The 24563-nt window shown below is 37.0% G+C and overlaps 1 protein-coding gene across 16 annotated transcripts in view; it reads right to left on the bottom strand.

Annotated features, from left to right (window-relative positions):
• The window catches only part of DCAF6 (DDB1 and CUL4 associated factor 6), a 72377-nt gene that overhangs the window by 19253 nt on the left and 28561 nt on the right, over nt 1-24563 (bottom strand). For 9 of the 16 annotated variants that reach the window (XM_074322036.2, XM_019747387.3, XM_074322038.2 and 6 more), the window contains 3 exons: nt 19604-19774; nt 12910-12969; nt 3936-4053 (listed from right to left, as the gene is read on the bottom strand). In XM_074322036.2, the coding sequence (XP_074178137.2) occupies nt 3936-4053; nt 12910-12969; nt 19604-19774 (349 nt within the window). The remainder of the gene's footprint in view (nt 1-3935; nt 4054-12909; nt 12970-19603; nt 19775-24563) is intronic. The other 7 variants (XM_074322040.2, XM_019747386.3, XM_074322035.2 and 4 more) reach the window with 3 other exon arrangements.

Genomic DNA, 24563 nt, shown 5'->3' with positions numbered 1-24563 from the left:
TGACCAGAACTCTGTTAGCATTTACTAGATCAATTTAAATAAACAATTCTCAATGAGTATTTTGTGACAAATCATCGCATCACGTATGTGTAAGGAGGGAATTCAGTGGGAAAGGCAATCGAGGAAAATGTGTATAACAATCTGATTAAGATTAAAATTAAATTCACAGAAATGCAACAATTTCTTAAATTTAGAATGTGAACAAGAAAATCAAAAAACATTAATTATAGACAAATAGCAGTGACTAGTAAACAATGCAAATTATCATGAACTTTTGCCAAGATTTTATAAAAACCCTTTTAGGCTAACTGCAGAAGTTAATTTGGCTTTTTTTTTTTTTTTTTAAGGGCATCCATGTATAATATGGTATTTTTAGAATGAATGTATATCCACATGGGCATATACACAAAAAAAAGTCAGAAAGAACATGCACCGATGTTAGTGTCACCTCAGCAGGATTATCACAAGTGAGTCTTGCATAGTTTTCTGTAAATTCTGAATTTTTTTTGCAATTACTATGTATTTCTTTTTAAACAGAAAGAAATACATAGACATTGTGGTAAAGAGCAGCTCATGTGCCATATAAATCATTTTTTTCCATTGAGAATGCTATGACACAGGCATAAATAAAATGCTCAGTGTATAATAGTTATGATAATCAAAACATTACGGCACTGATGCAGGAATAGAGAGCCATTAGTTGAAAAGACAAAGTAACCAAGTACGGTAAATATATTTAGCATGTGTTAATATGGCATTTTAAATCACAGAGAAATGAATAGATTATTCAATAAATGGCACCAGGACAAAGGAACAGTCATGTGGGAAAATTAAGCTATAGCTCTACATCACATTTTATGGTGAAATAAACTGTAGGATTAAACATGTGATTTTGATATAAAATTATAGAAATGTAAGAGGAAAACAATAAACTTTTCCCCTAATCCTGGGACAGACAAGGCTTTTCTAAGCATGAGCTCACCAGCTGAAACCATAAAGCAAAACTACCATAAGTAAACTGAAAGACAAACAACAAACTGGGAGAAATATTTGCAACAAATGAAAGACAAATGGTATTATCCTCACTAAATTCTATAATAAATATATACCTTTCATTAAGGCAGTAAGAAAAAGATAAACTCCACTGTAGGGAACAGTGTGAAGGATCTGAAAGGCAATTTGCACAAACGGTACTTGTAGCTAACAACTCCTTAGGGCCTACTGTGTGCCAGTCAGTGTGCTAAGTGCTAGGTACTTCTCCTGCATGAGCTCATTCAAGCCTCCCATCATCTTTGAAGTAGGTTCTATTAAGCATGCCTGTTTTCAGGTGAGAAAACAGATTTAGAAAGGTTCAAAAGCTCATCGATTTCAGAGTACAAGCTCTTAGTATGCGCTACTGCCTCATCTGTCATCAAAGAAACTAAAACAAAAAAATCAAGACACCATAGCGGCGAAGAAAGGCACTGCATCCTTTTTGAACATTTTTTTCTACAATGAATATTGAATACTCTCATAATCAGATAAAAGTGTTACTTTTTTGATAAAGAAATAAACTGGTGAACTAGAAAATATAATTCATGGTCAGTTTTTAGAGAAAGAAAAGTAGCATTTGAAAGGAGGACTAACCATTTTTTCTAAAAATATGCTCAGATGAGATTCTTTATAAGAAATCAGCCCCTTCTGTCCAGAATCATGACAACAGAAAAGACAAAAAGAATATGTATGTCAATCTTCTATGGCTTAAATTATGTATTAAGAGAAAGGGCTATAGATATCATCATTTCAAAAGCCGAGGTCATCAAACACTAGGGCTCATAAAGAAGTTCTACTGACAGCACCTTCAAACACACATCTAGACTCTAGTCCCTTCTCAGTACCTCCACTGCTCCTGTCCTGGTCCAAGACACCACCGCCTTTCACCCTGCTTACTGCCACAGCTTTTAACTGGACTCCAGGCTTCTACCAATGGCCGATGGTCTACACAGCAACCAGACACCCTTTATCCTTTTAAATACCCTCCTTGCTTACTTGGCTGACCTCATCTGCTGCCACTCTCTCCTTTGGTCTCTCCACTCCAGCTCCACGCACATGCTTTCTTAATGATCCTGAGACACACTCGGTCTGCTCCTTCCCCAGGGATTTGCACTGGCTTTCTCTCAGCTACATGCATGGCTCCCTCCCTCTTACCCTTGAGTTTTTGTCCAAATGTCATCTCCCCAATGATGCTTACCCACTCCCTACATCTCCCAATCAGTCTTACCTGCTCTAGTTTCTTCCATAGCACTTAGTACCTTCTAACATACTACACAATTCACTTGTTTATCATGTTTATTATCTGTTTCCTCCACCTAGAATGTGGGCTCCAATAGGGCAGGGATGTTTTGTCTATATTTTTCAATGATGCATTCTCACTGTCTAGGAACAACAGTCAATGGAACACAGAAGGTATTCAATAATATTTGAAAATCCTACTTAATCAAAGATTTTAATATAAAGTATATACACAAACATAAATGAAAACCAGTGAATTGGAATACATAAATATTATCATATATGAACATATAATTAATTATATATTAATAAACAATATATAACTACGTTATATATCATTTATACACATTATACATCATACTAACATACAATATATAATAATTATATTAATATGTAATTAAGTATGTTAATATAACATAGTAATTATACAGGATAATTAATATATTGGTTATAAAATAATATAATTACTATATATTAATAATATATAATCACATTAATATATAATTAATTATATATTAAGAAAGATTATATTATCTTTATATTAATATAGTAATAGTAATGAATTTAAATAAAAAATTTTGGAGGCAATAGCAAGCAAAAGGCCATGAGACAGTGGGAAAGAATATAAGAAACTCACATAATTTGATTTTTTTAAGTGTAAGATTTAACTAGATCAATAAGCAATAAATATAATCAGAAATGTCATTAAAGAGAACCTATACAAACAATAAGTAAATATAAAGCTCAACTTTACTATTACTCAATCAAACATAAATAAATATTATCTTAAAATCAAATATACCAGGTAAAAATAAATTAATATTTTGAACACTGGCCTGGAGATAGCAAAACGTGTCCTTTCCTATGCTGCTGGTAGAAATGTAATGACAGAAGATACTTTTGAAAACAATTTGGCAATATCTTTTGACCTGGATATAGTTCATTTCTGGAAACGTATCTCAAATCAATAATCTGAAGGGGAAAGTTTAAAGGTGGGGGAAAAGCCTGTAAACAACGATGTTCACTATAGCCTAATTTGTTTAAATGTAAAAAAGGTAAACAAATTCACTGGCCAATTAAAGGGAAATGGTTAAGTAAACTGTGGTACATCTACCTGATGGAGTGCTACACAGCTAGTAAAAAATACTTACGAAAACTAAGTAGTAGTATGTGAACATTTATTATAAAGTTAAATAAATGTAGGGGAGAATAGAGCATATTTAGTATGATTAAAATTATGTTTTAGAACTCAAAACAAAAATCATACATACATATATATATATACACATCCCTATACATAGGTCCAAGATGGCAAAAGGCTCCAAAATGTCGTTTGTTCTTTTTGTATTAATGGTCTATAGGTGATTAATTCTTTTTATCTTTTGCATTTTCTATCTAAGGAAATATCCCAGGACTTGCAACATCAGCGTGGCCTGGGAAGGTTTTAGAAAAGCAAATTCTCTGAGCCCTCCCCGAAACTGAACTCTGAGAGTGGGGCCCAGGCATCCGTTTCAACAAGCTCTCCAAGTGATTCTGAAACATACTCAAGTTCAAGAATCAACACATTACATCAAACAAGACATAACGATGATGAAGTGCTAACAAGAATATCCAATACAATCCTACAAAACGGCTACAACATCTTTACAAAAACGTGAACTTACCATTCATCTGTAAAGTTCAGTTTTATTGTGCTTGTAGTTGTTCCTTCTGTGCTGTAGTGCAAACTTAAAACGGGTTCACCTGTCCCTGGTTTGGGGCTCAGCTTTTCATTATTGTTATCTGAAAATTGTGTTTAAAACATTTGAAAAAGTCTCTGAAACCAATAAAAAGATGACATTTCCTAACATTTATAAAACTTAGATTAGGTTCCCTTGTCATAATTCTTTCTCACATCTGTTAATGGTTCTCACTTTAAGTTCAAAGGCAAGTGTTATAGAAACACTTATATTCCAAAGCAGCATTGTATCATTCTAGTTTTGTGTACATGACTCCCTTTGATTCAGATGGAAATCAAACACATTTGAGAACAATATTTACTCATAAGGGAATCAAAGCCTACGACCATGCAATGACATATGCTGTAAACCAGTCCTTTCATTTAATGGGATGCTCAGGGTTTTCTACGTTAGTTGCTACAGCATCAAATAACAACTACCTCCCATTGGCTTCTTCAGAAACACTGAGAAGATACAAGAGCTCCAAAAGAAAATTCTGTCTTTCAAGTTCATAGACTTATAATTTAGGGAGGGGTTACAGCCTGCACTCCATTGGGGGCAGTAGGGAAGAAAATTTACTGTGCTTTATTATTTTCTAAAACTCTGATATAAGATCAGCTGTTTTGATATATTTCATCTTCTCCTCCTGACTAATCTTGCAAGGAATTTGATCACTAATTTACAGAAGTGGCTATTTCACCTTAAGAATCTATAGGTGATTTCCATGGCATATGTCTATTTCAATGCATAAAATCTTTGTAAAACGGCAAATAAAATCAAGAAACCCTATAGAAATTGACATAGACCACTTCAAAGTCACCTCCCCCAAAAGAGTACGCAGATATTCAAGTACAAAATTAAATAGGGTTTAAAAAATTTAGGGGCGGCTGGTTAGCTCAGTTGGTTAGAGCATGGTGCTCTTAACACCAAGGTTGCCAGTTCGATCCCCACATGGGCCACTGAACTGTGAGCTGCGCCCTCCACAAGTAGATTGAAACAACTATTTGACTTGGAGCTGATGGGTCCTGGAAAAACACACTTAAAATAAATAAAAGTGAAAAAAAATTTTTTTTATGATAAATAACAGCTTGGGGAGCATTAAAATACACAGTGAATACAACAAATTGCTGTATAATCAAGCATGTAACATTTCTGCCAGTTGCCTGCAGAAGGAAAAATCTGTGATATAACTGCTTGATACCAGTTCAAGGACTGATATGACAGTGCTTAAAAATAAGCTTTGTGTTGAAAAATAACAACAAAAGCAGTAACAACTTAATAAAACCAAAATTACTCAGGCTATGTGGTTATTATGTCCTGTTTACATTGCCATAAAGGACTTAGATCTTTTCACATTTCTCTGGAAGACGTTAGCACACTAACTGAAAGACAACCTCAGAGAACCTGTGCTCTAGCTTTCATCCTGTGAGCAGGCAACTACCGTAACAAGACTTTAAGTGCAGAACTACACTAGGAAGGAAAAAGGAGTCTCTCCGTGAGAAGTCAAGCTGATAACAAAACTCAGAGTATCAGTGTACGTCTTCATTTCTTGCTCATGAGAAACCCTCTCCTATAACTTTAATTACTATTTGAAAATAAAACTGTTGAATTCTAAAGCTGGTCTCCCAGATGGTAAAATCGCTTTGTTTCTGTACTACTTTTGTTATGACTATATGTAAACAGCTGCTGGAAATATATGAACAACCCAATATAACTTTTAAAGATTTAGTATTACAACCAGTGTTTTAGAGGAGGTGTTTTGCCAAACGGCATGCTGATAAAATAATTACATTAACAGACCTCTGAATTACACACGATGATCAGGAATGGGACTTTTAAAACATCTGTCCTGTCCTGACCATCCTTGAACACTTTGCCCTTCATCATGTTCATACGTAGTTTTCTTTTATTCTTTAGTTATGTTGCTGAACTGCCAAAGTCAGTCATTTGGAATTGGGGAGGAGGAGAGACAGCTAAAGACTGAATGATTAGGAGGCAGGGCTAGATCTTTCAGTACCTCTCATAACACTGGATAACGTGCTTTGCTATTTATTTACAGTTTAAAGTCAAGAAGGAATAGAAAGCAAAAGCAGATGTGAGAGACTGCAGGACTGAATGTCTTAGCTCCACCTTGGTTACAGAAGTGTCAGTTAGGAGAAGCCTGGTGAAATTTAAATGCTATATCAAAACTTTTGTTTTGAAGAAAATTAGACAGTTATCAATACCTGCATGCTGTGATTACAGGGATACAGTAAAACAAAAGAAAAAGAAAGAAAGAAAGAGCTGTCAAGAGGTCAGAATGGTGTAGAAAACATCATTTAAATTTATACAGGACCCCCACCTCCCAAAAGAAACAAGCTTCCTGAGACGGTCAATGTTAATTAAAATCTTCTTCCTTATGGTTATCTACTACAAAGTTACTACTTGATCTCTCATGAACATAATCTACATATTGTAAATCATGTAAAACAGTATTCATCTAATTTATAAAATGACTATAGTTGACAGAATTTGTTCCTTTACGTTGTTCATTAACTCACCAGCCTTGTATAAAATTGACCCATCATTACAGAAGTAGAATGCACTCTTCTGTGAGCTACAGAAATTTCAGACCCCCAGGCCAGTTATCTGCCTGCAGATTGCCATAAATCGCAGGCCTCTGGCCAAGCACCACACATGCAGAACCTGGTTTCTGAATGGGAGCGTGTATCTGAGCTTTAGCATTCACTCCCTCACCCTGCTCTATTCTCTTCCTGGATTAATACTCTTTTGCTTGATCATTTACAGTCTTTCAGGTTGAATTTCCTCAGGAATATAGATCCCTAGCTTACTGGTGAATTCACAATTCTTTTCTGACAAAATGAATATTAAAAACATTAAATGTTTTATTTTCACTTTTTTTGAAAAAATATTTGTAACCATTTTAATTTTCCCTAAATTGCCCTATTTGTTAGAGGCTGGATCAGCAAACACATTCTAAAAACTGTGCTATTGAAAGCCTTACATAATGCACGATACAGATTATTTAAATATTTTGTTTACAAGTAGAGGTATTTAAGAGCCTCAAGGTTTAGAACTTTACCTACACACAAGTACCTGTATACAGAAAGCACCATCATAATAGGAAGTAAATTTACTGAGCACTATGTGCCAGAATACATACGTATGCATTCCTTTTTAAATCTTTGTAGCACATGTTATCATCTCCACGTTACAGATGATTAAACTACTGGTCTGGTTTTTTTTCTCTAGTTACCTAGGTTTCCTTCCATATGAATTTCCTACTTACTGTCTTGGAAATTACTTGAATACAAAGTAGAAAGTAAGATTGCTTAAGTACATAACTATTTTAATTAAGAAATATCAATTACTAGTCGTTATTTCTGAGAAGTGATATATAATTCCTATCAGCAACATTAAATAACTGATAAAAGTTCTGGTTGCCAAAACTGTCACTTGGGCCTCAGAGTAGTGGAAAACTGTGCTGTATCTTTTTCTGGGGCACTTCAGAGATCAAACCAGTTCTTCTTCTAAAACATCATAGGAAAATAAAATTAATTACATGTCAGTGCACTCAGCACAAGGGCAGTGTAGTGGGGAAAAAGTACCCTTGACCTTGTCGGACACTCAAAGTTTTCAGATGGCTGCTCTATACTGCTTAGCAATTATAGTTATTAAAAACAACTGATGATGTTAGTAGCTTCCAGGGCTATCAAGGCAAACTTCCGCCTGTTTCAAACACATGCTTCAGAAGCACAGCAATGACCACATAAAAATCAGGACAACATACTGTATTATACAATATAAGACTTTAATTTGGGGAGTTAGAAGTGAATAGTGTATAACATAAGATTCTGGAAACCAAATTTAAAAGATCTCTTCCGGAATGGTATAAAAGCCCTTTTTTACAGATTGGTGCTTTGGTTCAGAAGAAAATTTCAATATGGGCTGGAGTATAATTTGAAAGCAACTTCTTTTAACTTTATTTAATTAGATATCTTCCAATGGTTCACATAAGAACCACAGATTAAATTTTTTTTGCATAAAATTTTCAAACTATTTAAGCTGTGCATTTCTACAATGAAATTATATTCATTTGTGGTTCTAAAAAACATGCTCAAAGACATACAAAAAATTGTGCTATAAGTAGTACAAAAATATATCTTGGTAACCAGGTTTGTATATCATCTAAATATTGACATGGCTGTTGGGACTTTTAGCTACGATACCCCTGGAGAACTACCCTACCTGTAAATTTAAACAAAGTATTCAAAAATACAGATAATTAACTAGGATATAGCCACAAAAATTTGTTTAGAACCACTATGCCCAACATTTTCTCTGTTGCTGGGTCACTATTATAATTGTACAATCATATATTCACCAACTACTTATAATAGCTTAGATAACCTGTAGGTCATATAGAAATCATATATTCTTTACCTAAGGAATTCTCTATTATACAATGAACTTGGCAACGCTTCTCATTCCATTATGCCAAATGTTTACACACAAAAAAAATCTAAAACAAAACAAAATACATGGTGAAATCCTCTGAAAAAATGTAGACACATCAATGATAAAGTGTCTCTAGTCAATTCTCCATGCTCTACACAGAACCAGACCAGGCTGTACTATTTCACTTTTGTTAGCTTCCTACTGTCCCTAAAACCCAAAACCTTAAAATGTGCAAAGGATCCTTCTCAGCCTGGGCCCTACCCCTCTCGACATCACAGGGTGCTCCAGACACACTGGGTTCTTCCATTCAATCAAATACGATTACCTCAGGCCTCTGCTCCTGCTGTTTATGCCCCGCTCAGCTGGCTTAGCCATCACCTTTCAGATCTCAGCTCAAACGTCTCATCCGCAGGGATGCCTCGCTTGGCTCCCATCAGAAGAAATGAAGACTCGCTCTTACACGTTCCCACTGAGCCCTATTATTTCCTCTTTTATAACTGATCACACTTGCACTTATTTGTTCATCGTCTGTCTTTACTGTTAGATGAGGCAAAGCACAGTGGTTATGACCACAGACGCCGGAGCCAAGCCGCATAGGTCACGTTTCTAACACTTAGACAAGTTTCTTACCCTCTCTGCCTCAGTTTCCTCATCTGGAAAAGGGGGATAATAATAGTCCCTAGTATATAAGATGTGGTTGGATTACGTAAATTAACATGTAAAAATAGCTCAAAGTAATGTTCGCACAAAGAAAATGTGATCTAAGTGTCTGTTGTTACTATTATGGTTAATTATTAATAATAGTTATCGTCAATCAATTCTGTCCAAGCACAGGGAGTACTAGCTTTATTCGTGCTTCCCTAGTGCCGAATAAAGCACTTGCCACACAGTAGACAGGCATTTAAATTCCGCAGAATTCATGAAACATACAGACATGGCTCCACCATTTATTTCACTTATCTTTACATGTTTCTTGGAGTCTTGGTTTCTTCATCAGTAAAATGAGGATAATATTAGCATTTACCTCATAAAATTAGAGCAAATGCAATAATGCACGTAAAATTCTTAATACAGGTCCAATCAAGTACTAAAAACTCAATAAACATCAGTTATTTTTATCACAGACAATGCAGAGTTAGAATACAATTTAACTGGAGTTATAGATATTAATTTGGCTAGCAGGAGCATGGAACAAATGTGCATATGCAATAAAAATTAAATAGGGTTTAACTTCCAAAAGATCAAATACAGGTCTCCCCGGCTTTTCGAAAGTCCAAGTTATACCACTTCACTTTTACAAAAGACCTACATTAGTACCAGTTTTTGCAAAGCAAAAAAAAATTGAGGAGGATTTTTGCCTTTATGAAAAAAGCAAACACAGCATCCAGCGTTTGTTTTGCAGCAGCTGTTTGGGAGGCAGTGCACACCTGAGCAGCGAGCAGCCCCATCAGCCCCACCACGCTCCTTCCCGGGAACCACATTCAGCATCAGGCTTTCAACTGTGCCTGCAAGCGTCAGAGCTTTAGCTCTATTTCTTTTGTGCTTTCAGCTTTTACTATATGCTTTGCACCATTTCGGCTTATGAACGGTTTCACAGGAACACTCCACTTTCACACAGCGGGGAGAAAACCTGTGTATAACTAATCGTAAGAATCTAGACTTAGTAGTTGGGAAAAAGGGATGAGTTACTTTATTCTAAACATCTAAGTGATAATTAGTTCTAAGGAATATAAAAAATCTAGAATGAAGTCTGATTTCACTAACTTATTTTTTCTCTAGAATTTAAAATACAGTATTTACAGATACATGAGGTCAGACAACTAAGTTCGCGAACTCATCCTAGAAAAAGTGCTCCACACCTCATTGCTGAATATCACTACGGTCACCTTCGAAGTACTCCCCTTGGGAAGCTATGCACCGACACTAGAAGCCAGTCTACCCTTCAAAGCAATTTTGGAACTCTTTTTCTGGAATGGCCATCAGAGCTGTCATCGTATTACCCTTGATGTCCTGAATGTCATCAAAATGTCTTCCTTTCAATATTTCCTTTACCTTCAGGTAAAGAAAGAAGTCATTGGGGGCCAGATCAGGTGAGTAGGGAGGGCGTTCCAATACAGTTATTTGTTTACTGGCTAAAACCTCCCTCGCAGACAGTGCCGTGTGAGCTGGTGCATTGTCGTGATGCGAGAGCCATGAATTGTTGGCGAAAAGTTCAGGTTGTTTTCATCTTTTTCACACAGTCTTTTCAGCACTTCCAATAGTAAACTTGATTAACTATTTGTCCAGTTGATACAAATTCATAATGAAAAATCCCTCTAATATCAAAAAATGTTAGCAACATCGTTTTGACTCTTGATTTGGACTGACAGAACTGTTTCGGTCGTGGAGAATTGGCTGACTTCCACTGTGCACTTTGACGCTTTGTTTCAGGGTCATATTGGTACACCCATGTTTCATCACCAGTGACAACACAGCCCAAAACATCATCCTGCCTCTCCAAGAGGTCTTGGCAAACTTCGACTCTCCTTTGCTTTTGTTCATCGGTGAGCTCCTTCAGAATAATTTTTGCACACACCTTTCTCATGCCAAGATTTTCAGTTAAGATTTTCTTAACTGTTTCTCTATCGATGTTTACTTGGTCTGCTATGCTTCTCAGTCAGCTGACAATTTTGATGCACAATTCGATGAATTTTTGCAATGTTTTCATCAGTTCTCGTTAATGGTCGCCCTGACCTCTCTTCATCAGTGATGCGTTCTCTCCCCTCAAAAAAACGTTTAATCCATTCGTACACTGCTGTTTTCTTCATGGCATTATCCCCATAAGCTTGGACTAACATGTCCCTGATTTCACTTCCACTCTAGCCAAGTTTAACGAGAAATTTAGTGTTTGTTCATTGCTCTAATTCAAGCTCAGACATTCTCACGACACAAAAACACGCAATAATGAACACCATTCAGCAAGACACCACCACATGTTGACACGAACACAGCTGAGAGACACTGATATACCAGGGTTATGAAACCTTACCGAGCTGTTTGTACAGTGCTGCCAATGCAAGCACACGGTGGCAAGTTCGAGAACTGAATTGTCAGACCTCATACTTTACATGGCCAAAACCCCCAAAATCTCCCGATTTCTACTTCCAAACTAATCTACCCTAGTAAATGGCATCATCATTCACCCAGGCATTGATGCCAAAAATCTGGGAGTTATCCTTTATTTGTCTCTTTCCACGATAGCCCATATCATACATAAATTAAATACAAACTTAAATTGAATACAATATTCAATATAATTCCATGGAAATTATTCTAAGTGATTTTACAGATTATGAATCTGGCTACAAACTCTTTGGTAGTAAGACACTATTTATATTCATATATCCTTACAACAAAAAGATTATATGATTAGAGAGCAGTTTTAAAGAGTAGTATATTACAATATAATGCTACTACAACTGTGTTTTACTTTAATTATTCTTCACTGCTAATACCACGACAATGAATGTATAAAGATAAAACTTGCTTAATTTCTTAGTTCTCGAATTCATTTACCAATTCATTCATTCATTCTCGAGATCAGAAACACCTATAGGAATACATGTCATCTCAGGTCTATAAACAATAATTTAAGATCAGAAGTACAGAAGGAGTTTTCTAATTTGTTTTAAGATTAATGTCTGACTATTTCCCCAAGAAGATAGTTAAAATCGGATCTATTTCACACCAAAACAGGCGCTTGAGCAATGTTAAATCTCCCCAACACTGCTGACACGTACGTGTCATCCTACATATGGAAATTTTCAGCCAACTAAAGAAAGCTTATGGCTTTAGTGCAGAGTTAGCTTTTTAAATTTTTTGTAAAATATTTGTAACATCTATCGCATCAGGCTGTGCTCAAGGTCTCGAGGTTGATCTCCTACTTCAACAAGTCCAAGTGGAGGGTGGAAGCTACTGTCCCCGCCGACTGGTGGCTCTGCAGCGTCATAATCGTATTCCTTATAGTTAAAGCCAGCAGGAGCTTAACCACCAGAAAAGTGAGACACAAAACCAAGTATCATTACTACAGCAATGCAGTAATACAGAGTATTACTAAGGTCAAACAACCTTTTTAATATTATCCACGAGATAATATGCCAACCTCACATCCGCAGTTCTACACAATTTTATGATACCTAGAATTTAAAAAACGGATATAATTTATATCCATTACAGTATTGTTATAAGAAGAGAATTCAAAGTTGGCATAAAGGACCCAAGGTAGAAAGTAGCTTACACAGAAAATCATTTGCATAGGCCAAGAAGGCCCTTTGTGCACACCACCACCCAGGGCCACTCAGCCCACCAAACGCTGCCTGTCAGACCGGGACAGAATGGAGCGCTATGAAGAGAGAGAGGGCAAGGTTTATGACTGCAATAAACTACGGCTGGAAGGCCATAGCACATCTCCTGCTGCACGCACCCTGTTGCTCGTCAAGGGACATGGATCCGAGCTGTTTGTTAACCACAGAAGAAGGAGAATCTGAAACAAAAATGAGATTTCAACTTAAAAGCAAGCAGCAGAAAACTGCACAGCAATGTCATGATTGTCTCTAAGCTTAGGGACCAAACAGTTGTACAGGGTGGGGAGAAAGTAAGTACTTGGTGTGTTTCCCAAGCAATGAGTAAGCAGGGCCGTGTGCTGATTGGTTATTCCAGGCAAGCATTCAGCAACTTCAAAATCGAGTGGAGAACATCCCTCTACGTCCATGCATATACCTATTGTCAAATTCATTTAGCACAGGCACAAGGTGCAGGGTAGAGAACACAGAAATGGGGCAGAAGGCTCTTTGTCCCGCTCCAAACCCTCTCCATCTCCGTGAGGCAGCTTGCCCTCTGAACGGGAGGATTCAAACCGGGAAATGAGATGCACACTACACTTTGCTGGATGGTGTTTGTTGCACCTTAGCTAAAAAGGGAGCTCAAATGAAGATGTGAAAGGAAATGGTTTCTAAAAGAAATGCTCAGTGAAGTCATTACCATTACAGAAACATAGATAACTCTCAAACTCTCTGATGTGTTGTGCATATTAAATCTGTACTCTGTGAAGTCTTTGGTTTCTGTAGCTGACTTGGTAGGAAAAAGAGAGGCAAGGAGGTTTAATGGTCTGGGCATCATGCTTCCCACCTTGGCTTCAAATAGAACATTTTATTTTTATTCTTTTGATACACTGAGTTTCTATATTAGAATTTGTTTTTATAAATGGGCTCTATTGCTCGCCAAACACTGGTATGAAGGGAAGGCAGCATGCTGAAATTGCAAGAGCACTGGTCTGGAGTTAGTCATTTTAAAAATTCTATCCCTGGTTATGTAACACAGAACAAGTCACAACATTTTTCAGCCTAAGCTTCTCCTTCCCCTTGGTCATCCTAGGGACCACCCGACCTAAGCAAGGCACCGGGGGACAGCAGAGGACGGGGCCACTATCCCTGGCTTGGCTGGGTCCCAGTGTCCCACCGGGGCTACAGAAAAAGGGAAAATGTGGATTATACGCATAGTCCTCTGCTAAACGTAAGAATCATTTCTAGCTTCTAATATCCTGAGCTCTAGCTCTTAGTAAGTGTTGTTAATAAAACGAAAACCTAGCATTTTTGACTGATCATCAGTTTCCATTCATCATGGCATTTTATTCCCCCAAAGGTAGACATTTTAAGTTAAGAGTATCCTTAAGTGAACAGCTAACAGTTTTCCAATATATCCTGGATTCTCAGCAATTTTATATCACTTGGCTGAGTCCTGCCACTGGAACCACCTGTATCAACTTTAAATTGTCTACTTTCTGATATAACTGGTTTGTTCATAGATTTTTGTATTACTAGATTTTGATAAAGTATGATTTGAAAAACAGCTTTACTTTTCCTTACTTATCACCTCTTCATCAAAACTTTCAATTCGACAAATCTGTACCATACAAAAAAGAAAGTAGGAATGGCAGTATTTCAGTCAGTTCCTTAACTATTTATGCTTTACTTTTCTTTATAAGACTTCTCATTTATCCATCTCAGAATCAGATACAACATTCCTACCCACGTTGTTTCTGAAGAACAGATCAGTTGGTCTTTAGAGAAAAAACAAAATTATATTCTTTAAAATAAAAACAAAAATGTGAGTCACAATGAAATAAGTATTGGAAAATCCCCCTAGAAAGTCTCTTTTGAAATATTTTTCATCCCTTTGGATTTATTATACATTTGATTATGCTCTCATTTAATAATGAAGAGCCATACCAACTCTCCAAGCAATCTTTTTTCAAATACTTAATTTTTCCATACATTTAAAGAATGTGCAAATCTTATGAAATAAAATGCATCTTATTTAATTTTTAAAATAAAATTTAGGAAGTTTCTAAAAAAAAAAAAAAACCCAGATAAAGAATCTAAAATGCTGTCATCTCTACAAACTTGTGTATTTTCAAACTTTTAAAGGATTTAAAATATGAATGAAGTTTATGCTAAGACAGAAAGATAGAGTTAAACTAAAAGGGTTTCCTTTTTGGTCTTACAGTCTGTAGATCTAGGGAATTATTTATTGCTCCTCTCATCTTGAAAACCAATCTTTAATAAGAAACCCTCCTTGATCATTGTTTCCATTCTATTTCTAACCGTGGGTGCCATGAAACTGTCTTTAGAATGCTTCTTTTCCTGCCATACAAACCTCTGAAGTGACATGTTTTTATACCACAGATATTCATAAATACCACACTGATAACTTTTAACTTACAGAAATATTTCCAATTAACTCAATAATCATGAGAATAGCTAATATATATAAAAAATACAATTATTAGTGCTGGTTGTTTCAGTTTGCATACTCTACTCCATCTCTCCATAAAATACCTTCTAGGAAGCACCGTGAAAAAATAAAAATCAGACCATATGGTCCTCAAAGATAATTCATTACAAAGTACAATAAATTTGGTTTGTCAGCTTATTGGAAGTGTTTAAAATTATATTATTTTTATGGTCGAGATAAACTTTAAGCAAAAGCTCATTCAGTACTAGCTCAAGGTGTCTAATGCCAATTACTGTATGTTTTGGTATCAAGCAAGTTCTTTAGCCCTTTGACATCAGCATTTTCTCAACTGTAGAAAGAAAACAATGAATTACAGTTTAACAGGTAAATGACAAGACTCTTCAGCCAGTCTCCCGGGTTCGTATCTGGCTTTTATCCTCAGTAATACTGTCACCCTGGGCAAGTCATTTAAGTTCTCTAAGTCTCAGTTTCTCCATCTATAAAATGGGGACACTCATGATATCAACTACACACTGTTCTTATGAAGATCTAATGAGACAATTCATGTAAACTACTTAGGTAGCACATAGGAAGGAGTCAATTAATGATATTCTCACTTGCCTGCTTTTCAGAAACATGGTATCGAATGAAAAATAATGAGAGGAAGCCGTTTTGAAAAATAGGGAGCATGTTCCCACTTTTAAAGTCCCACGAGAATCATCACTGCTTGGCTCCCGACGGTCAGCCAGGCAGCGAAGGTGTGCTTGCAGAACTAGGTCAGCATCAGATGGGACTTACTAATGGCTTGTTATACACACTGAAAACGTGGGTCAAGCACACCCACTGGAGAAGCGCTACACGACTGTCACCAAGGACACCGGGGAATCGCTGTTGTGTCTAGGGCCTGCTCGCTCGCACAGGACTGGGTAAGTGCTGATTTTTTCCAATATGGCTCAGTTTTGAAAAGCCCTTTTTCAAAAATAATTACCAATGTTCTATACCCTTTTGGGGTATAAAAATTACTTTTTCCAATTGGTAAAACCGTGCCATAAAGTGAAAAAACAGTTCCTACCTGACCCTCTCTAGGCTGGCTCCCTGCTCCAGTGGGGCTCTGTGGTGGTCGGGCCAGGGCCAGCAGACTCCACAGGGTGCTGTCACTCTGAGCAGGAGCCAGCAGCCCATGACTTCAGGGGACCTGAAATGGAAAAAAAGAGCTGGGTTTAAAATCAGCCACATGCTGAATACCTCTGCCACAGCTGTTCGCGGCATCCATCCGAGAAACATACATATAGCTCATTCAAAGCTCGGAATGCTATCAGCCTTACACGGCTCTGATAGGAGCACGTTTTAAGGTAGTAAGTGAAAGGAACTATAATTAGGCTAGTACGTTATTATGCATACTGCTCTACTTAGGAGTATAACAACTTTGTTACACAGTATTATCTACTCTATCCTTATGCCGTCTCTATAAATTATGGCCGGCCACACTATCTAAATGCATCAATAACTGGGAAACTGAGGCATAAAGCAGCCAAATGACCTGCCCAAGGTCATTTAGTCATAGGGCCAGGGACAAGACCTCAGCCAGCCTAACACCCAGGCAGTGATCTGATGATGGCAAATCCGTGTCTTTATGATTTAAAAAAAAAAAAAAAAAAAAATCACTTAGAGGCTAGAAATGACTTACGGTGTATTTCCTAGAAGCCTAGAAAAAAAATTGACGTTTTTAAAACTAAATAAAGTAAAAATATTTTAAAGTAATATACTGTGACTTTGGAAAATGAAAAATTTGGAAATTACCTATGAAGAATTATCATGTATAAGTGTCAAAATTCTTTTAGAGCAGTTTTCAAACTGTACTTCAGGAAGCAGAGGTGCATTGGGGGTGGAAAGAGGGGCAAGCAGGTAGTCAGGCCTTATCGCTTTTCTCCTTTTATGTTTAAATCACAACAGTCACTTTTGTCTATTTTATGTTAGGACTTCCACGTGAGACTCTGATAAGAGTTCACAGCTGAAACCACTGTTGAAATCTTTTTAACATTTATCTTATATAGCTCACTTGAAACTGAAGACGATACCATGTAATGATTTGAAATGATGGTTTATTTAGTTTCCAATTGCCCAGAAATATTGGCAATTAAATAGATATATTGTATCTGGGATTATCATTAAGTCGCATCAGGTCCCATCCCATTAAAATATAGATTATTTCTACAAAATGATTTGATCCCACTCTCCTATAGAAATTAGGTATTGTAGATTCATCTTACAGAGCCTTTCACAAAAGATCCTCATGAGTCCTATATTTTAGAAAAAGAATAAAATGTTTACTAGACAATGTAATAATTCAGAAATTCTGTATGTGTTAAAATTGCTTGGTTTCCAAGTCACATTAATGCCTCCTTTGAATATCTGATAGCTAAAAAACCTAAACAGGTGAGAAGACAATAGAAATATCAGTTACTAACAGTTATCTGTTACTGATGCTACAAAGATGTCAAGGTATAATGAGAAAATATTTCTTTACATGAGAATTGCACATTCTTCTATTGTTAATAAGTTAAAATCTAGAATGTTAATTTTGGTGCTTTCAATACTGATAATTTTAGCAGTAACCTAGCATGACAGATGGATTAATTAATGTCCATCATACACATACACAAAATTGTATTTAATCACTAAGTATAGCAAAATATTTTAATAATCGTTATTCAAATAAAACCTATCTCCCTGTTGAATTTCATAAATTTAACTCATATTCATTATTTCTATAATTTGTGTGTTCAGAAATAAAGAATTTTGTATTAAGCCAACTCCCTTTTCCTCATATCCAGAATTTACTAAGTGGGCAAAATATATAGATTTTACTAGTTGTTCTTTGTAACAAATTGACAAGATATTATTTAATGGTTTTTAAAGCTTTAAGTTAACAAATAGTGCTCCTGCGACATGCGAGGACAGACAAAAGTAGCACTGTCAAATGAGCCCAGGGCCTCTTGCAGAGTAGACTTCTTAGGGACCCATATGAATGCTACGTCAAAAGCATATGCTATAGATGAAGTGAAGGCAGCGACATACACGGAGTGATAGCACTAAGGGCCTCTAATGCTGGTCTATGTGGGCAGCCGGAGGGGCCCAAGTAAGTTGTTTCATAACAAAGAAGAGAGACCATGTTTCTCAACTTCAAAACTAGCAAGGTGTCTACTCAACTTCAGTTTTTTAAAGATTACCACATATAGACTGTTTACCAAACGAGATACTATTAAAAAAACAAAAACAAAAAAAAACCCAGAGACATTGTTGCTTGACCTCTATTAATATAACACTGAATTAAAAATCAGGTCCAGAATTTGTCCCAAACATCACACCTATATTATAGTTTTTTTACATCTTTTGTATTTCACCACAGTATTATATAATGTGCTTTTGTTATCATAACACTTAGTGGAACAGATATTTATTTCTAAAGTAGAGGTTGTCCAGTTCTACGAATATACAAATTAATTCCAAGGAATTAAATCAGAGTTCTCAAACTAATTAACGCCCAAACTCATCACTCGTTAGGGCAGCAAAACAAAGTATATTAAAGTATTATAATCTCCTTAGTATGAGAACCCAGACACACTCTAGTTTCCAAATAGAGACTTACAGCACCTAACATAGTACCTATAATTAATTCTTTCAACAAATGCTTATTGAGCATCATGAGCTTTCTGGTCATAAAAGAAAAGGGCCATTAAAATACTCAATGAAAAAGAGAGTGGCACTGATAATTACAGTTATCAGAGTTTTATAGCATAAGAATTGGAACATCAGACCATGGAGTATGTTTGCTTCCCTACATACCAGAAAGTCGATTATGTGTAGAAGGAATAAGTAAGCAAATATGGAAAATTTTCAAATAATTACAGAAGGGGATGATTGAGTCAGTATGCCAGTATGGCCAAACAATATTATAATTCTAAAAAATCTAGCATTACTAGGTTTATATAATAGGAATACTGGTTAACTTTTCAAGCAAAAAAAAAGAAAAAAGAAAAGACACTAGGAGGAGCTAGGAGCCACACGCATGGAAACCGTTTAAGCACACAGGAAATTTCAATTATTAGAAAGTAGTTCAGCGACTATAAAAGTAACCAACATTGGCCCCTCTCCAAATATACGATAAATAAAACAATGAGTTATTTTATATTCCTCTCTGGCAAACGCTGCTGCCAATGGGTCCCTCTAGCCAGGGGTGATGACCCCACCCTGTGCAAGAAAGGGAGGGGGAAGCTGCAAGCACATCAGCTCTCGTTTTGAAGGGCAAGGAAGCATCGTATTACACGGCAGCAGTGCTAAAAACCAACTCTACCAGCTGCTCAAGGACACTTGACATTAATAACCTGAAGCAAGAGGGTCCTGGGCCGGGCCCTCGTGAGCAGACTGATCAGAAGTGGGAGGCTGGGGTCGGGCACGCGCAGCCAGCTCTCGCTGCCTCTGCTGCTCAGCCTTCTTAAGCCTCAGCTGCTGCAGGCGCTTACGGAGCAAAGCTATCTCGGGCCCCCTCAAACGTTCTGACACAGACGGGAAAAGAAAGGGGAAAGATAGCAATAAAATAGAAAAGAGTAAGAATGTGATTATACATTTGATTATACAAGACAACAGTAAGAATCTGATTATACAAGAGAGAAGGATATAAATTAAACACACGTCTCATAGAGGAATACTAAAAACAAATTACACATAAGAAAAGAAGTTACTGGTCATTAAAAGAGATAGCTACACAGTCTTATACACCCAAATGCTTCTGTTTAACTTGCTGAATTGACACATACAGTTCTCTAAGAATATTTAAGTAATTAAACAGAATGAAAATAAAATCCTCCATAAGCAAAACATTTAAAATGAACATTCCTTTCCTAATTTCATCTCTTTCTACAACAAAATGAAAAACTGAAAAATACTGGTTATGTTATCTAGTCTACACAGAAAAATTACATTACTAATCTTAATCAAATAATTTAAAAATTCAATTAAAAAGTTACGCATTTGGAAACAATTCTTGGAATTTATTAGTGGAGCGTTCTTTAAAAAGTGGAAGGTACATATTTTTCAGCTAAAATGTTTCTTTTTATGTTAGAATTATTTACTTTTTCTTATTCAATGCTCAAATATATGTACATAATGTTTAAGATTTTCTTACTTCATCTGAAGCACTGGTTGTACATAGCAAGTAGAAATAACATTTTTCTATAGAAAACAGAAATTTTGCAGAGATAGTTATTGAGTACCTACTATGTATGAAGTATGATCTTAGGCTCTGGAGATAAACAAAATAGTGAACAAAATCGTCCCCACAGTGTGGTTTCTGTTCTGAGAGGCAAACGGACGTCAGTGAAGACACATGTATGTAATATACGTATTGTGTGTGTCTGTATGTGTCAAGAGCGGATAACGATGATGACGTACATTAGGCAGGGTGAGGTAAGGGGGACAGAGGTAGTAGGGAGGGCTTGTTCTGTGCACAGTCATTAGGGAAGGCTTCTGTCACAGGACAACGTTTGAACAAAGACCTCCAGGATGTGAGGGTTTAAACCACAAGCCTACCTGGAAGGAGTGCTCCAGTGGAGGGAAGGCCAAATGCCAACGCTCAGAGAAGGGAGCGTGGGATGTGGGATGTCTCCTGCAGGTAACGGCAGCACACCTAGCTGAGGGTATGCATGTAAAGTGAGCCCAAGCTTTCAGCCTAGGTAACAGGAAAAATGCAGCTGCCATTTATTGCGACAGGGACGAATGAAGAAGGAACAAGTAGTATTAGAGGAAGGAAAAGAACTAACAGATACCCAAGTGGAGAACCTGAGCAGGGACTAACAGTGCAGAATTCACCAGGAAATCCGGACATGACTGGTGACGTTTCTTTAAGCCACCTAGAGAGCAAGTGATGACCGAGAAGGGGGCTAAGAACTGAAACCTGGGACACGCTGACGTCTAAGAAGAGAAGAATCGGAGGAGTAAGAAAGAGAAGCCAGTGAGGAGGCTGGAGAATTGAGTGAGGGGACTTGCGTAGGCTAAGTGATGACAGTGTGTGAAGAAGGATGGAGGAAGCAGTTGTCAAATGCTGCTGATGTGATGAAAAGGAACCTGAGAACGAAGCACTAGAGTTTGCACCTTGGAAGTCACTGCTGACCTTAACTAGAGCTGTTTTAGTGAAATCACAGGGGCCCAAACCTGCCTGAAACAGGTCCAAGAGAAAGGGGAGGTAATAAAGAACCACTAAGCAGATATACTCAGAGTCTTGCCACCAATGGGAAACAGACAAATCGATGACTGTTGGTAGGGGGCTAATGAGTCAGCGAGACTGGTTTCACTCTGGGAGATAAGACACATGTTTGTATGCTGAGGGACAATGTTGAACGGGGAGGAGAAGAATGATGCATGGTGAGAAGTGGGCAAATGCAGCCAGGTTGTCCTTGAGAGACCAAAGGAGATGAGCTGCAGGGGACAAGAGGAGGAACAGGTTTTAGATAGGGGCACAAAAACGTCACCCACCATACCCAAAAGGGTGGCAGAAAACACGGGTAGATTCGACATAGTAGCACACAACAGCTATCTCTGTTGACCTGATGGTGGGAGCACACACAATTTCTCTCAGAGACACCGGCCACAAATTACACAAACTACCAAATCACTTTCAGCCTCCTGTACGTACATTTATAAGGGTGCAAAATTTGGTTAACTGTTTCAAGAATCGATCATGCCAGAGATATTATATTAACCTCTCTTTACCATGTCATCTATTTATTTATAAAGAATTTCATTCAGTTAGCCAACTGGCAGTTAAGATTTCCCAATTCAAGTGTTCCCACAGTCTCTCATTGCTAGTTTTTCCTAGGAGATTCTCCGGTACTAAGAAGGATAGTATTCACTGAGAAATAACTTGTGATGCTCAATGACATAGTGTCTTCTTTTCAAGTATATCATATATCGTATTTATTCCCAGCATAACAGCAATGCTTTTCGCGGCACAGAGCATGAATATACAGCCATAAAGTTTGTCATTTTACACTTCAAAAGAAATTACCATGAAGAGAGAGATTATATATATGTCAAATTTTGCTAACTTTAGAAAAGTGACAAAAAAATTCCCCCAAGTTCATTCTTGTTCCAAACCCTCTCTCCTGCACAGCCAAACGTGTGATGGGGATCCAAGAGTCTCCATCCTAGAACTTCTAGATGGAGTAGCAAACACACAGCAGACTCTAAATCCAAGCACCGACGTTCTCGAACTTGGAAAATCAAGATTTAACTATGATACTGTCATGAACCATTTATTCAATGCTTCAGCGCTTTGTAAAGAAGAATTTGTTCGCTTGCTTTTAAGGCTGGTTGTATGGTGGCTTTACCCTCCCCCACCTTAGGTTAAAAAAAAATGAAGTAGGAGAAGAAGCCAGCATACAGCTAGCTGGGAACGGCAGCTACTGAATTAAAACTTCTGACTGCACAGAGCAGAGTAAGCAAACATTTCTGCCAGCAATTTGACACATTAAAGGCAGGTAAAAGACACCCACATCACATCCTTTTAAAAATGTATACACGAAACATATGTAATTTATAATGTGAATAAATGCCTGGAGAATTAGTTTTGTTAAAAAAAGCCAAAATGGAAAGTGAATAAAATGAATATCTTTGGGTTGAATTAAACACCAACAATAACAAACAACAAAACCCTCAACAATCTGTCAGGAACTACTAATGGGAAATTTGTACTTCCATCTCCTGAAACTACTAACTCTATTCTTGTTTCTTTCTGGAAGACTCCAGGCCAGTCTCCCAATGACTTAATTCCCATTGAGACAGGAGACCAACAAACTGCAGTTGACCCAACTTGGTTCTAACCTCGTGTCCTGCCCCTCCAACAGCCAGGGTCTTTGGCCCACACACTGGGTTACTTTCACATTAAATTCGGGGGTCCTTTGCCTGCCTGCTATCAATCCGCCTCGGGTCCAGGCGATCCCGGTACATTCTTTCTCCTAGAACTGGTCACTCCTTTACTGACTTCCAAGGTCTCTTCTCTAATTGCCCAAAGTGGTCATTAACCTAGTATTTCCACTTGTTTCTAATCTATAAAAGGCCTGTACCTAGTCTGGGTGGACCCTGATCTCCTCTAAGGAAGCTGTAATCTGAATCCTTGGGCCTTGAAAAGCTTACTTTGATTTATTATACAACAGAGTTCTGATCTCCCCAGCAATTTTTCTCCAGAGCTCAATTCAGCTATAAAGATTCTGAACAGACCTAAATAAATTTGTAAATCTGAGCACAATTATTTGTAAGCAAACAGGACCATATCATATACTATCTTAACGAACAGGGGTCCCTTAGGTAACTCACTTCTCAAGGGAAGTCCCCGAAACTAATTTTGTATATACTGATATCCCTAGCCAACCCCAAAATCCACCTTCTTCAATCATATCCTTTGGTTTAAATTAGAATGAAACCAAAGGAAAAAAGCTGTTAACACGCTGGAATGATGGCCTCATCGAAGACTCTCATCACCATGGGAAAAAAATTACAAACAACACATGAAATGAAGACATTTCCAAGCTTAATTTAGAAACAACGAAAAGCGATGTCTGATAGGTACTATTGAAAAAGGAAGACAGTATTTTATAATTACTTTGAGATACCTTTTATAAATAAAACTGAAGATTTCATTTTAACTTACATAGTTTCAGTTCATATTCACACCTTTCTCGTTTTTAACTAGATAATCGTATAATCACAGTATTTTGTTAAATACTATGTATAAGAATCAAAATGTCTGATTAAATTCTGGGTTATGTATGTAGAATATGGTTCCAAAAGGTCTGACTAGATGAATTAAAATAAAATTCAAGAATACAAAGGGTAAAGAAGTGAAAAAAACAAAAAAACCCGACGCACTGATTTCAGGTTCTACCCGAGTGTATTTATCATCCCAATTCAGCTACAAAGCCCGACGTGGACTCGGTGGCCTTCTCGATACTCTGTTCTTCAGGTATTGCACTTGGTACGCTCACCTCACTCGTCGCTTCATTTAGTTTTTTTCTACTCGAATTTGTCCTAATTTCATCATTTATAAAAATGATCTTTAAAAAGTATTTCTGTAAGTTACCTTAAAATATTTTTGAACAAAGTAGGAAATACATTCAGTCTGATGTGTGGATTGCGTCGGGCAAACAATGGATCCCAAAACGATCCACAACCAGATCCTCATTCACAGCACGGCATGTGGGCAGCTAGAAGCATCCAGAATGAATGAAGTGGACTGAAACTACAGAGGCTAGAAGATAGCTAAATATACCCTACATAGCTTATATTCGCTGA

The sequence above is a fragment of the Rhinolophus sinicus genome, chromosome 11 (genome assembly GCF_057876585.1).
Source record: "Rhinolophus sinicus isolate RSI-liver-muscle chromosome 11, RSI-T2T, whole genome shotgun sequence".
NCBI classification, from domain to species: domain Eukaryota; kingdom Metazoa; phylum Chordata; class Mammalia; order Chiroptera; family Rhinolophidae; genus Rhinolophus; species Rhinolophus sinicus.
This window is presented reverse-complemented; position numbering and strand designations above follow the sequence as displayed.